The sequence below is a fragment of the Pelodiscus sinensis genome, chromosome 8 (assembly GCF_049634645.1).
Source record: "Pelodiscus sinensis isolate JC-2024 chromosome 8, ASM4963464v1, whole genome shotgun sequence".
NCBI lineage: Eukaryota > Metazoa > Chordata > Testudines > Trionychidae > Pelodiscus > Pelodiscus sinensis.
In genome coordinates, this window is record NC_134718.1 from 14,163,518 (window position 1) to 14,179,708 (window position 16,191).

Genomic DNA, 16,191 nt, shown 5'->3' on the forward strand with positions numbered 1-16,191 from the left:
CAACAATGCGAAAATAGTTTATTGGCTTGGGATTTGTGAAAATTTTATTGATTGTGTGTTTGTTTATGAAATTTTACATTAATATGCCATTTTTGAAATTTCATAGTGAACAAACAAAATTAAAATAATCAAAAAGTTAATATCCGTCTGTGAAGAATGAGGAAGAAAAATCAAAATGTCCTAAACTTTGTTTTTTTCGGTCAAATCAATAAATCCAGAGAAAACACGATCAGCGAAGTGCAAATTATGTGGGGTTGTAATCACTGATGGCATTGCAACAACTTCCAATTTTTTGCGCCTTATAAAAACCCATCCGCGAAAGCACAGTGAGTACGAAAAATATCTGCGACAAACCACAATTGATCCCGCCTCACCGTGTAAAATATCGGATTTCATTTATAAAGCATGATAATCAAGGTGTTTATGGAATAAATCATCCTAAACAAAGAAGAATAGTCAGTTCTTTGGTTATAGAACTGATAATTGGTTGCTTACTACCACTTTCAATAGCAGAAAAACCACAGTTCAGGCGATTTTGTCATGTGTTGGATCCCCAGTCACAAGAAATAAGTCGGTCTTTGGTTATGACATAACTGGACAATTTGTACCATAATGTGAAAGCTGATGTGTTGGCACTTCTTACTGAGGTGGACACAATTGCACTGACGCTCGACATCTGGTCAGATAGAAGAATGAGAGGCTTTTGGGGAGTAACAGCCCACATGATAATAAGGTACGCGCTCGTGACAAATTGTTGTCATGTGAAAGGTTCCTTGGCCAGCATACTGGTGAGAACATTGCAGAAGTGTTTGAGAACATATGTGATTCTTATAAAATAAAGGATAAAATTAGATATGTTATAACAGACAATGCTGCGGACATGCGTAAAGCATTCATCATAGCATTTAACAACCATGAATCAGAGCAGCAAATTGATATGCAAGATGACACTTTGGAAAATGAAGAATTATGTGAAGACTTAAACCCAGAAGTCGTTACATCGGTCATCCATCATGTAAACTCAAGTGGACCTCGAATTAAGAGACACAGTTGCTTTGCTTATACTCTGCAACTCACTGACCATGGTCTCAAGGAGGCGAAGTTATATGGTGCCCAGGCAAAAGTGTCAAAAATCTGCAGCCTTCTTCACACAAGTACTCTGTTCAAGGAAACCTTTGAAAGAAGGTTTGGTCTTCAAGCTTGTATTCCCCAAACCAATGCTACCAGGTAGAACAGTACTCTTATGCTGTGTCTACATTGGCGTGATTTCGTGCAAAAGCGGCCGCTTTTGTGCAAAAACTTGCTGCCTATCTACACTGGCTGCGAGTTCTTGCGCAAGTACACTGACGTTCTAATGTATGAAATCAGTGCTTCTTGCACAAGAACTCTGATGCTCCCGCTCAGGAATAAGCCCTCTTGCACAACTGTTCTTGTGCAAGAGGCCAGTGTAGACAGGCAATATGAATTTCTTGTGCAAGAAAGCCCTATGTTTAAAATGGCCATCAGAGCTTTCTTGTGCAAGAGAGCGTCTACACTGGCATGGACGCTCTTGCGCAAAAGCACATCTCTTGCGCAAAGGCACATGCCAGTGTAGACGCTCTCTTCTAGAAGAGTTTTTGCACAAGAACTCTTCCGCAAAAGGGTTCTTGCGCAAGATCATGCCAGTGTAGATGTAGCCTCAGACAAATAAATGTTTTTTAGTCCCTGGATGAAGAAAAGCAGAAACACATGCTTGAAGAACAAAACCAGTATAATTTAAAACCCAGCCAGAGGGATTATTCCCAGCTAAGGGTATGTCTACACTACCACCCTAGTTCGAACTAGGGTTGTAATGTAGGCAACCAGAGTTGCAAATGAAGCCCGGGATTTGAATTTCCCGGGCTTCATTTGCATATTGCCGGGCGCCGCCATTTTTAAATGTCCGCTAGTGCGGACGCCGTGCCCCGCAGCTACACGCGGCACGGACTAGGTAGTTCGGATTAGGCTTCCTATTCCGAACTACCATTACTCCTCGTGGAACGAGCAAGCCTAATCCGAACTACCTAGTCTGTGCCGCGTGTAGCTGCAGGGCACGGAGTCCGCACTAGCGGACATTTAAAAAGGGCGGCGCCTGGCAATATGCAAATGAAGCCCGGGAAATTCAAATCCCGGGCTTCATTTGCAACTCGGGTTGCCTACATTACAACCCTAGTTCGAACTAGGGTGGTAGTGTAGACATACCCTAAGAGAACTAGCGTTGCTACTGAGGGGGAAATCTCGTTCCCCTGGGGTACAGAGCCCCCAGAAGGGTCCGAGGCTGGAAGTCAAATCAGTGAGGCAGGAGAGAAATCTAGAAGGGAAAACTTTATTATGCATGCATGCAGGCTGGCAGCAGAGCAGTAGCAGTCAGCCCTGAGTTACAGGTTTTTTGATCCTTTATACAGAATGCTTAGACAGTTCAGTTGTTGATTGTTTTCCTTAACATATCAAAGTCTCTGCAGAAGTACTCTGAGACTTCTGTTCACACCAGGAGTGCTAGAAGTAAGTTTTACACAACAAAGGCACATGAGAATGTGGAGTGAGTAGTCTTACAAGGCAAACTGTGACAAAGATAAGAGTTTACATGATAATTTGTGACAGACTAGGTAGGAGTATCCATGAATTTGAGATAGGCATTTGTAAGGGTCTTGATTAGAGTTTAGATGATTCCACTCCTATACAGGGAGAGAGGTCTGGAAAACTTTTAACCCTTAGAAAGTTATGATTTCCTCCAGTGTCCCCCCTTAGACACAAATGGAGTTATTTGATTTTCCCCACACTACTCCAGCCATTTCTGGATGCCACAGATAAAGTGCAAGGTGAACAGCATGTTACGATTTCAGCAGTGGTGCCATCAATAATTGGACTATATCTCCTTCTTTTGGAATTTATTCCAGCATACTTGGGGAATATGGTTACAGCTTTAAGAAGCAGTACTGAAAAACGTTTCATTGGTATTTGCATTAACGCTGGTTTGATACCATTACCAAATCCTTTGGATGACACAGAAAAATCACTAGTGGCTTTTAGTCATTTCATGTACTTTCTGGCATCCGTGTTAGACCCTAATTTTTGCTTCTGGTGGCTGGAAAAAATTAGTTCTGATGATACTAAAACTAATACTGTGAAAGCAGAAATTGTTTCACAACTTCAGCAATTTGGTTCAAATCCTCACAGTTTGTCTGCCTCTAGCTGTACTGGCCGTTACAATGTCTCAAACTCTGATGCTGATGGCCCACTAGTTAAAAAATCAAAACATGCATCCTCACTATACGTTTATTGAAGGCCAGCTAACACCACCACACCACAGCCAGGAAATTTTGATGATGAACTGCAGCATTATCAAGAGCTAGCTGCTAAGATACCCCCAACAGATGATGGAATTGATGTAATGTCTTTCTGGAAAAGTCATGGAGAAAGCCTTCCATTGTTGCACAAGGATGCTATGAGTGTGTTTATGGTTCCTGCCAGTAGTGCACCAGTTGAAAGGGTGTTTAGCCAAGGAGGGATTGTAATGCGCCCAAGTTGTGCCAGACTGGGTGATAATGTGGCGGTAAAGATAATATTTCTCAAATGTAATACTGAATACTAACTTTGTTAATGAAGACTTTTTTTTATTTCTAACTTCATTTTGTGCACCTAGTTTTACATAGCTGTAGCTCAAAGCTGTCATGAATATGTTTATATAAATACATAAAAGCTACGTCTACACTGGCATGATTTTCCAGAAATGCTATTAACGGAAAAGTTTTCCATTAAAAGCATTTTCGGAAAAGCGCATCTAGATTGGCAGGACGCTTTTCCGGAAAAGCATTTTTTGCGGAAAAGCGTCCGTGGCCAATCTAGACGCGCTTTTCCGCAAAAAAGCCCCGATCGCCATTTTCGCGATCGGGGCTTTTTTTGCGGAAAACAGTACTGTGCTGTCTACACTGGCCCATTTGTGCAAAAATCTTTCGGAAAAAGACTTTTGCCCGAACGGGAGCAGCATAGTTTTTCCGGAAAAGCACTGATGATTTTACATGAGATCATCAGTGCTTTTCCGGAAATTCAAGCGGTCAGTGTAGACAGCTGGCAAGTTTTTCCAGAAAAGCAGATGATTTTCCGGAAAAACTTGCCAGTCTAGACACAGCCAAAGTGTGTAGTTTGTTACCTTTTAGCTGAGTAGTCAAAAACTAAACAAGACTACTAGTAGTTAGCAAGTACGGCAAATACGATTCGGATTTATGTTAATAAATGAAAACAGATAGTGATTATTGTTATTTATCGATATTTATCGATATTGATGGCTTGTACAAAAGTGACTTGACATTTTTTAAATTAAGCCTTGAGACTCGACTTGGGACTTGAACTGTAGTGACTTGAGACTCGACTTGGACTTGACAATGACGACTTGAAGACAACACTGGTAGACGCACCCTGAGTCTGAAACCTGCTAGGAATTTATATCATTGTAGCTAAGTCTCACTGGTATGAAAAGCCACACCCCTGAGGGAGGTAGCTATACTGATCTAATTCCGGATGTAGACAGCAGTAGGTCAATGGAAGACTTGTTCCATTACCGCCTCTCTGGGATGTGGATTACATAAGTCGATGAAAACTTCCCTCCCCATTGAGGGAGGTGATGTGTACATTGAAGTATAACACCGTTGTGCTGCTGTAGCATTCAATGTAGACATACCCTTAGTCTACGTCTACACGATGAGTTTTGCCGCAAGAGCCTATGCAAATGAAGTGCAGATTAGCATTTTCTCATGCTTCATTTGCACACTCTCTTCCGATCCATTTTTGCACAAAAACAAGCAGTGTGGATGTTTCCTTTTTGAGCAAAACCCCCTTTTGGTGCAAGATCTTTAATCCTCAAAAAAGGAGGTATACCGACCTTGCACAAAAAGGGTTTTTTGTGCAAAAAGGAAACGTCCACACTGCTTGTTTTTGCGCAAAAACCCGTAGTTCAAAAATGGATCTGAAGAAAGTATGCAAATAAAGTGCAAGAAAATGCTAATCCGCACTTAATTTGCATAGGGTTTTGTGGCAAAACTCTTAGTGTATACGTAGCCTCAGGCTTAGAACTTTGGTTGGTCAAGGGTGTGAAAAAACACACCCTAACCAGCATAACTTTCACTGACAAAAGAGCAGGTGTGGACAGTTCTATGTTGCTGGGAGATGCTCTTCCATTGCTGTGTCTGCTACAGCTCATTGTGGATGGTTTAATTATGCGGGCAGGAAAGCTCCCTCCTGCTGGCATTGAGCAGCTATATGGGAGACCTTGCTGGTTAATAGTTTAAACAGAATTTTGCATTCCTTGTTGGAGACACTTAGGGTTCAGTACATATTTCCATAATTGCCGTACTACACTGTTAGTAAGTTTTTTTTTTTTTATCTTTTAAACTTTCTTTGGTAAAGACATTTTGACTATCTAGACTAGCGTAGAAGCTGCTTTATAAATCTGATGTTTTGTACTGTATTTGGTTCAGTGTCGTGCAGATTGTGTTTTTACACTAATTATGGTTATACTGCAGAGCCAATGGGAATAAAACAATACTTAAGGAGTAATATTTTACCAATATTGATGTAGAATTTAATTAGTAAAAGTGCAATACAAGGACTTTCATTTCTAGAGGAGCAAGCTAGGTGTTATCAAAAATGGTTACCAGCAGATGTCTTCAGTAGGCTATGTAAAATGTATCATTAGTATCAGAATAAATCTGTTTTTAAAAGCAGCAACTCAGTTGCCACCTTTCTTGGCTGTGTCATCGAAGAATGTATTGACTGCATTGCTATCTACCACAAATGGTTCTCCAAGTCAGGGTTGAGCTGTATTACCAACTAAATGAAGAGGTTTACATGACCACCAATGTCCATGTGAAACCTTTTGTTAGTGCGCATGCTCTCACTCAATAATGTCTAAAACATTTCACTTAATATATTGATACAGTGCTTGGTAGAAGAGAAGAATGGATACAGAGTACCTCAAGAAATGCATAGGAAACTGCTTAGCTGAGGGACTTGCAGAGGTGGCAGAGCATCGACCAGTAGACCCAATTAATTATCTGGCATACTGGCTTTACAAATATAAGAAAAAATTAAATAAAGAAGAAGAGGTGAATTTCCTTTAATGTTTAAAAATCTTTTTATCATATAATCTGAACGTGGCTGATTTTAGTTTCCGTATTTTGTAATTGGTCAATGTTATCATTTTTCTCCAATGTTAGAGGAAGGTAGAGAGAGAACATCTGATACATGAACATGCAACGGCTCTGCTACAACTGGAAATGGTAAAGAAACTGAAAGCAGAAGAGCTCCTGATCAAGCAGAAAACTGAAACACATTATCAGGTCTGAAAATTTAATCTTGTATACTAAATTTTAAAACTGAAATCTTACTATCTTGACATGCTTTAATGTTGACAAATATTTAACGTTTATAACATTCTTAATCTAATAATACGGTATTTTTCATCTAAAATGTTTTAAAATATTTTAAAAATCCTCATAATACACCTTCAATTAGAATAGATAAGTAAATAATTTTTATTTCCATTTTAGGGTGCACCTACACTGCACCATAGCTCAAAATAAGAGACGCAATTTGAGCTTCGCAAATTGCTTATCTTATTTCAATCTTATTTCAAAATATCTTATTTTGTAGATGGTTCCAAATTTCAAAATAACCTCTATTCTGAAAATGTCCTTTACTCCTCATGGAATGAGGTTTACAGGAATGTCAGAATAGCGAGCCTGAAATAATGGGTTTGCTGTGAAGACACGGGATAGCTATTTCGGGATACTCCAGTATCCCAAAATAGCATTGCAGAGAGACATAGCCTTATAGACAAGAGCTAAGGAATTCTCACATTATCCCCAATTACCTGGCTAAGAGAGAAATTTTGATTATAATCTGACAGCTCACAATTATATTCAACATCCCTGTAATGTCCAGGTTTACTCATATTGTCACTTCCCTATCTGATGTTTCTAGAGTCTTATCTAAACTAAGGATGTTAAAATGCAGTTAATTGTCTAGTCTACTAGTCAATGGAATTTCCATCAACTGGTCGATAGGCACTTCCACATTCCTCCTTTGAAATGTATAAGAGCCCTGGCAGAGGAATGCGGAAGTGCCTATCAACTAGTCAAACTATCCGATAAGCAAATGTTTATTGGATAGTCGACTAGTCGACTAGACTTTAATATCCTTAATCTAAACTGGGAAATATTTTCTAAACATTGATAACATTTGATCCCATTTCATCAGTGGTAGACACATTAGAAAACCTAACATAAAGAGACTGCCAGCATTTTTAATACTATGTCAGAAGCACAGCTGATAAATGTATGGATGAGCCAAAAATTGGCAGAGTTTTAATGATGAGGGAAACTGAGCAATCATGAAGTGTGATCAGCATCCTTTGTAAGCTGGGCCCATTCGAAAAAATCCATTTTAATATAGCCACCTGCAAAATTATATATCTAGAACCAAATAATTTAGGCTGTACCTACTGCGTGGTGAACTGTACCCTGGGAAGCAGTAACTCATCAAAGGAGTCAGGGGTCATTGTAAGCAGGGGAATGGTCCCGCAATTGTGGGGAACTTTCCTGGCTTCTATACCACCCCGGTGAAATGGACCAGCGAAAGGATCTGAGTCCCCTCTCCCACTTCCTTTACCCCACAGCTTCCTGATCCTGAGGGCTCCCCCTCCACTCTCCTGAGTAGCAGAGTCCTCGAAACCCCAACAAGGCTGGGTCCAGGTTTCCTGGGGCTCAATCCCCGACCTTGTAGTCACTAGGGGCAGGAGTTAGGGTGTCCCCACTCCGAGGTGCTCTTTTCACACTGCATGCTTTCTTAGCCCAGTGATCATTTCATAAGGTTCTAAGCAAATACAATTTATTAAACATCAACTGATTAAAGAGAAAAGAATAAGAAAAAAATGAGAATGGTTAAATGAGAACACACAGCCCTGCTCTGTAGCACAGGGACATCAAAACAGCAGTCTGCAAAGTGTAAGGACAGTTCACAGTCTCTTCCTTATAGGCCCCTTAGAGGCCCTGGATGTGCTGCAGGGGGGCTGCAGGCTGGACACACTTGCTCTGGCAGTGACCACACAGCCTCAAGCTCTTAAGTGGCCAGACCCCTCTCCCAGTCTGGCCTGCTGGGCCTCTTGGCTGGTGATATCTCCCTGCCCAGAGCCTCTCCCCGCACTTTGCTGGTCCCAGCTGCTCACCACACCCAGCTGTAGGCTGTGCTGCTTTGCCAGTCTCCAGCTCCTTGCATTGCTTCTCTGTCCCTTTTGGCTTCTCTGAGCACTGCCAGTCTGCTGCTCAACACAGAGTCTGCGCTCCTTGGGCTGTGTGTGCCTGGCTCTGTTGCTGCAGGACTTCTTCTCCACACAGCTTGCACTGCTCTTAGCTGTCTCTCAGTTCTCTCCTTGCTCAGAGAGACCCTGAACAATCCCAGCTCACAGGGAGGACGGGTCCTGGCCTCTTTCTTTTCTCACTGGCCTGTCCAACCTGTCAATCAGGCTGAGCTGGAGTGTTGGCTGCTTTCCATTGTCTCAGGTCCCTGATTTCTCATGGACCCTTCCCCTTTTGATTCTGGGAGCTGGCAAACCAAAAACTCCCACAGAGTTTTAGTAAGGGGCTAACAGTCCCCTTACACATGATGGATGAGCAACTCAACATGAGTATCCAGTGCAATCCTGTGTCAAAAAGGGCAATGTAATCTTTTGACATATAAATGGGAGTAATGAACAGGAACAGGGAGGAGATTTTTACCTCTGTATAAGTCATTTATAAACTAGATATGACAATACTTCATACATTTCTGGTGCCCGTATTCTAAAAAGGATGCTGAAAATTTGAAGAGGTGTACAAAAGAGCCACTACAAGGCTTGAGAAAATGTCTTCCATTGAAAGATGTAAAGAATGTGATCTGTAAGGCTTAGGCTATGTGCACACTATCCCTTTTGTCAGTCAAGAGTGTGAAAAAAAAATCTCTGACCAATATACATTTTCAGAGGGGAAGCTGAATTAGTCTATAACAGGAAAAACGTAAAAAGCAACAAATAGTCTAGTAGCACCTTAAAGAGTAACAAAACATATAGATGGTATCATGAACAAAGCCCACTTCTTCAGATGACTGGAGTATTAGAAGTCCAGATCATGAATAAATAAGGGAAGGGGAAGCAGAGGAGGAAAAAGAGAGAAATGATGTGTGGGAGGGGAAGAGTGCATTTCCTGTGTGCATTTCCAGCCTGCCAGTCACTCTCAGGCTGTTATGGATTTGAATTATATTACAAAATGACCACAGCATATTCCTACTCCCAGATTTTCCCCCAGAAAGGTAGGTTTTGTACTGCTCAGCTATGTCTTGGACAAAGCAAGTTCATGTATAAAGTCAGTCATTTTATTCCTAGAAATTATATACACTAATCTTATCTCAAATGGAGTTTTCCAAACACTTTAATTCAAACACACTGGTTTAAATTAAGTAAAATCCCTGTTAATCAGTTAACTGGTTAAACCAGAGCAACCCACCATGGACAGAGACTGTGGGGTTGAAGCAGCCCCCTGCCTCTGGCAGGCAGGAAGCTGCCCAAGCTCCCACTGGTTACCAGTTAATCTTTCACATCTCTAGTTTAGATGAAACAATAAAACAAGTTTATTAATGACAAAGACATTAATTCAAGTAATAAGGCATAAAAGTCAGAAATGGTTACAAGAAAAATAGATAATTTAACAAACCATATTAAATTCAAAGCAAAGTTTTTCTCATAACATGTTCTTAACAGTCTGGATAGCCAAACTCCTTAAGCTCTTGTTCTGCATAATGACAGCTCCCTTTGTTCCTACTCATGCTGTAAATTAATTGGGAAAAGGAAGGAAACAAGAATAGTGGCAGAGGGCAGGAAGGAGAAGGAATGGTGTTTTGGGATGTTAGTCCAGTTTCTCACCCGTGTATATGGGCTTAGCTTTGTCTCAGGTTATGGTCTTGCCCTCTTTTTATGGGGAGTGAAAGCAGTGGGGAATGAGACTTGCCTCCTGTAGCAGGGACACTTGATAAGGGAGCCCAAGCCCTCCAACTCCATCTGCCTTTGGCTCAGGGCCGTTTGAGAACCAATCAGTGTCTGGAACCTTGGCATGCCCTTGGAGTTACCACATTGGTCACTTCTACATGTCTTTTCCCATGGTTCCAAGTACAATATAAGATAACAAAAGGGGATAAAAAGACAACTAAACCTTCATCCCCTCAGTTCCCTTCCTCCATGGGAGACTTCTTCAACACTCTTGTTCAGGAGCCCTTAGGGAAAAAGACTGTCTTCTTCTTCCTTCTGAGCTGTTGTCGTCCCTTTTTAAGCTTTCTCCCAAGTGGAAGCATGTTGGTCTGGAAGAGTGGGTTACCTGGGCCCAGTACACTATTTAACCCCTTTCCGCCCAACTTTGGATTTGTACATCCTACCAGAGACTCCTAAAGTCCCAATCATTGGTGGAACTGAACCAGTATTCACAATGGAGGTAAATTCTCCAATATAGATGAGACTCTAGAGGCTGGCTCTTCATGGCTTGTGTGGCATAAAAAAGAACCAGCAACAGGAGTGAAGTTGGATACTGAAGAAATGACAAATAGACATGTGAGCTGCTAAGACATAATATGCTGAAGTTCTACTTTTCCTGCCAGTTTGAAGTCCTCAGCACTAAGGTCTGGTCTACACTACCCAGTTATCTTATGTCAGCCTAATTATGTCAGTGTCTACACTACATCCTTCCTTCTACTAATGTAAGAATCTCTTACGCTGACATGACATAACCCACCTCCACGAGGGGCATAAGATTTATGTTAGTGTAGTTAGTGCAAGACTATGTGTGTGTAGATCCTGAGTCCCTTACGTTAGCTGTCCTGTCAATTTCATGGAAGAAACCATGAAATTGACAAGAAAGCATGGCAGCACAACTACTTCCCTGCTCCTCTGTACAAGTGGGTAGCTGGACCCCATTCCTGGCTGGAAGCCAAGGCACAGATGGATGGACCCAACTTCTGGCTAAATCTTAGGTGGCTTTGGACCCTGATCCCAGCAGGGAGCTGGGGTGAGAAGCCCGAGCAACTACCCCCCATTGCTCCCTGCTCCCTCCTGCACCACTGACCCAAGGAGAGTAGTGTGGATGTGTACCAGCACATTAATTACTGTGGTGGCTATAAGTTGACCTAATGTAGGCTGATCTAGGTTTGTAGTGTAAGCATACACTCACTATAAAAGAATTTAGAAAAATATTCTACATAGAGCTAATGCTGCTCCCACTGCAGTCAATGGCAAAACCTCTGTATGTCTTTCCTTTGTTTATGTTAATCAAATGTAACTTTTATCTTAGAAGATAATGATCGAACCGTATCCAAGAAACAAGATAACAGAGCTTACCAACAAGTCTGGAGCCCCCCTTTTGACAACCGTTGTAGAGGATGATGAGACTATTATTTAGAGTAAGTATTATATCTCATAATATAACTAATGTCTAAATAATGTTTTCCTTTGACCCCATTCATAGAACTACAATAATATTTCTTCACACTCTATCAGGTGTAGTCTGCTGCGTACATAACACACTTTGAAAAAGTGGCTTGATACAGTAGACAAACAAACAAATAAAAAGACAGTCAATTTTTAATCAGTCTTGGAAACAGTATGCTGGAAATGTGCTGTTTTTTTAGTTTAGTTTAGGAATACAATTTATCATAGTTTTGCTATTTGTGGAACTTAAATTATTGAATCATAGAACTGGAAGGAGCCTTGAGAGGTCATTAAGTCCAATTCCCTGCACAGATCGCAGGACTAAGCACCATCTAGACCATCCCTGACGTGTCTATCCAGCCACCTGAACCAAATAGAGTAAAGCCAGAGGTGACATTCATGCCTCGAATTAAGGGCAGTGTAAACACTGTGCACTGAAATTCAGAATTACTGGCCTCCAGGTGGTGAGATAGAAATCTCATTTGAAAATGCTTTGGGGAGCACTTTGAACTCCATGACTCTTTAGAGAATGTGAGCAGGAAAAGCCCCAGGAACTTTTGAATGTTCATTTCCTGTTGGAGCAGCATGGAGAGCTCACCATCAAAACTGAGCATGCACGCCCAGGGCCACAGACACCTCCAGAAGTTGGGGGGTTAAGGAGACAGTGGATCTGATTGCTGTGGGGGAGAAAGTCTATGTAGGCAGAACTCTGAACATGCAAAAGAAATGCTGATAACTAGGCCAGATAGGTTAGCTAGGTAGTTGTCACACACTGTAAAGGACCATTCTAGAATGACCCATTAACATTTCTACAGTCATAGAACAAAAAAATGAAGTAATAGTGGGTTACAGAGTGTTATAGTAAGTCATAAAACCAGCTTCTCTATTCAGTCAATGATTTTTAGTGCCTAGCAGAGTTATGAATTTAAATTCCCTGCCTCACCTTTTGATGAGGTTTCCTTTTAGGATGATTACTGATAGGTCAGAAAAAGTGTGATCACTTTGTAAAAATTGTTGACCCACAGGGTATAGGGTGTTTTTGTCTTACTAATTTCCTTTGTGAGTTCATTCAAGAGCATAGCATTTGTTTGGTTTCACCCACATAGGTATTATTGGGGTGTTTAGTGCACTGGATGAGATTTACCACATCAAGATAGGCATGTGTAGGATCCATGGATCTTCAAAGGTGTGCTGTGGTGGGTGTTGATCATTGTAGCAGTAGCGATATGTCTGAAGAGTTTGCGTCTGTGGTGCTGACAGGGTCTGGTGCCACCCTGAGTTGCTGTATTGTCTGGGGAAAGCTGGCTCCTTATAAACTTAGAGAGATTGGGGTTTGCATGAAAGTAAAAAGTGGAGTTTCAGAAAAGATTTCTTTCAGGATGGGGTTCCCCAGGGATTGTAGTTGTTTGATGATACCCAATATGGAGTCCAGTGTGGTATAACAGATAACAGATAGGGGAGAGTGAAGAGAGAGGTTTTTATTTTTGTATTGAAACATGTTTTCTTGGGTATTTGGATCTACTTCTCTGGTGGAGTGTCCTTGTTTGATGAAGACAGTTTTAAGTGTGTTAAGATATATATTCTGTATTACTCCTCACTACATATTCTGTGATATTTGCCTGGCTGTAAGTAACAGATTTCTTGTTGTATATAATATGAAAGAAGTAGTAGAAAAATAAAGATACAATGGACTGAGGAAATAAACAGGTAATTCTTACAAAGTTAATTGTCAAGAGTTATGGTCAAGAGTTAAAAAATTAGATAGGATTTGTGATCGTCTCAGAGAGAGTAGAAAATTGGAGGTGAGGCTAGTTGGTTATTCTTCAGGATCAAGTGCCGTTGAATGAAACTTTGCCAACTGAAGTCAAAGAGCATTGATCCTGCAAGTGGGAGACTGCCATGCCATCATCAGTTAAAGGTACAGGATTTACTTCCCTTAACCAAGATTCTCTGGTCTGGCAACATCCATGGTCTGGCAGGACCACAGATATTCCTGGACCACAAAGTCCAGGTATAAGAAGATCGGGCCGCAGGGCAGGAGCAGGGGCGGGAGGAGTCCTGTGCTGAGAGAGGGGGTTGCAGCCTGGAGTTCTGGCCCTTGCTTGGCATAGCAGGGGGCTGGCAGCAGCCGCAAAGTCCCAGCAGCTGTGGCACCTCAGTCCTGATAGCCGTGGAGCCCCAGCAGCCCTAGAAACCAGGGCAGCCATGGAGCCCTGGCAGCCCCAGAAGCTGTGGCAGCTGCAGAGCCTCAGCAGCCCCAGCAGTCGCAGAGCCCCAGCAGCCATGGAGCCCTGGCAGCCATGGAGCTCCAGCCTGGGGATCCATGGCTGGGCAGGCAGCAGCAGGACTTAGCTGGAGTCCTAGCCAGGAGCAATACAGGCTATGCTGGGAAGGACTTCCTCTTGTTTGGCAAATCCCCTTGTTTGGCACCAGTCAGATCCCGAGGGTGCTGGATAACCTGTAGTGGCAATGATGATTTAAGTCCCTATTCCAGGCCTTTGAGCAACACCTCAACCGTGTTTTTAATGAAGCGCAAAAAGATTTTTATAGGGATATTTGGATCCAAAGGAGAACTAAGAATCACAGTGATGTGATGTAACCATACGTGTGGGCTATGTCTAGACTGCCCCCTCTTACACAAAAAATATGCAAATGAGGCAAAGCATGGAATATTGCCGTGCCTCATTTGCATAATTAACGAGGCTCTGTTTTTTCACAAGAAACTTTTGTGCAAAAGGAGAAATCTACATGGCTCCTTTTTGTGCAAAACCCCCCTCTTGCGCAAGAGCTGTTCTTCCCCTTTTTTTCAGGAAGAACGGCTCTTGTGCAAGGGGGCTTTTTTGCGCAAAAATGGAGCCTTATTAGTTATGCAAATGAAGTATGGCAATATTCCACACTTCGCCTAATTTGCATATTTTTTGCACAAGAGGGGTCAGTCTAGACATAGCCTAGGGATGTGAAGGTTTAATCGGTTAATTGATGGGGCTGGATTTGGCCTGTGGCTACCTCACCGGGATCCTTACTACAGAGCATCTTACACCAGTTTAAATAGCTGCCTGCTCTCTGTTCTGCACACTGGGGAGGAAGGGGGAGACTTAGTGTGCTGCCTCCACCCTCTAGCAAAATCCCTCACTTCCCATTGGCCAGCTTCCAGCCAATAGGAGCTGAAAAATTTTGCTGGAGGTAGGGGCAGTATGTGATGCTTCCTCCTCCCACCCTGCTGGAACAGAGCCACACAGAGCAGCCTGGAACTGCAGCAGAGAGGCAGAGAGCCTGCCTCAGGTTCATGCAGGGTTGCTGGCTGGGAGCTGCCTAGGTAAGTGCCTTCCAGCCAGAGCCTGGCTCTGGCATCCCACTCCCCACCAACTGCCTGCCCCACACCACCATCTCCTCCTGCCCCAGGTCACCACCCAACCCCTCTGTACCTCCTCTCCTCTCCTTCTTTCAGGTCACAATTCCTTTCCAGACCCTATACTCCCTTTTACACCTCTCCTGCAGGCCAGAATGCTCTCCTGCATCCTTACCCCCTCCTAGACCCTTCATCCCAAGCCCCTACTCCAGATCACAACCCCCTATTTCACCTAAACTTCCTGTCAGAGCCTACACATTCTCCTGCACACTAGTTCTCTATCCCAAGCTCCCTTCTGCACCTAATCCACTGTCCCAGATTCAGCACCCTTTCCATAGAAGTGCAGTCTTTGACCATTTACCAAAATCTTGGCATGGCCCCACATTAAAAAAATGATTGCCCACCCTGGGTTAAACAGTATGTTTAACCATTTAGCCAATTAAATGGAATTTACATCCCTACCATACACTAAACCCAGCTGTTGCACATGGGTAAAAAAAGTAAGAACTGAGCATATTAAAATTCATGAATGAAATTGTTGATGCCTACTTATTTATAGAAAAGTAACACTATTCTTTTGCTTTATCATTTCATATCATAAACATGTTTTACTGCCATGTCACTGTAAACTTGTGGAGTGATTTTTTTATTTCAAGTGTTAGCTCTTGTGTTAGCTGTTATTTGACTGAATCCTGGCACAGAGCTGATAAGCCACTGCAGTATTCTCCACTCTGATCTGCTAATTCATCTCAGCCCTAACTTGCTGCTTAAATATTATTTGTTGAGCTTTGTTACTCTATTGGACGGATACTCCCAAATATGCTTGATTATAGGTACACGTGTTTCTGATACAATCAGATTACTCAACAGATTAAGTTGAAGAGTAAAATGCTCTTGAAAGCTTTTTATGCCCTAATTTTGACTCTCTAGAGATTGCAAAAACCACTGAAAAAAAGAGATTCAATGAAAAAACACTAATCACATCCCTCAGATATTATAAACCATTATTTGTGCAAATAAATATTACAAAACAGATAATGTGATTTGATTATTTTGCCAAAAAGTGTTAAATATGTTTAGTTTTGTCTGTACACACAAAATTCATTATTTTCATACACAGAAGAACACCAAGGAGAAGGTTGTGGACACTTTGGCAAGTGGTGAAGCTGTTGAAACAAACCAAGAACCATCAAGAGATAAAACTGAGGGGCAAGATGACTCAATACATGAGTGAGAGTGAGCTGAGTGAATCACTACGGGTATGTCTACACTGCATTCCTCTTTTGAGAGAGGACTGCAAATGCAGCTGAGCGAAATTGCAAAT

At 42.0% G+C, this 16,191-nt stretch overlaps 1 protein-coding gene across 5 annotated transcripts in view; it reads left to right on the forward strand.

The window, feature by feature from the left end:
• DYDC2 (DPY30 domain containing 2) overlaps nt 1-16,191 on the forward strand; it is an 18,563-nt gene extending 2,372 nt beyond the window's left edge. For 3 of the 5 annotated variants that reach the window (XM_075934793.1, XM_006129922.4, XM_025188141.2), the window contains exons 2-5: nt 5,954-6,119; nt 6,231-6,353; nt 11,382-11,490; nt 15,988-16,191. In XM_075934793.1, coding sequence (XP_075790908.1) covers nt 5,973-6,119; nt 6,231-6,353; nt 11,382-11,489 — 378 coding nt within the window. In that variant the 5' untranslated portion in view covers nt 5,954-5,972 and the 3' untranslated portion in view covers nt 11,490; nt 15,988-16,191. The remainder of the gene's footprint in view (nt 1-5,953; nt 6,120-6,230; nt 6,354-11,381; nt 11,491-15,987) is intronic. The other 2 variants (XM_075934794.1, XM_006129923.4) reach the window with 2 other exon arrangements.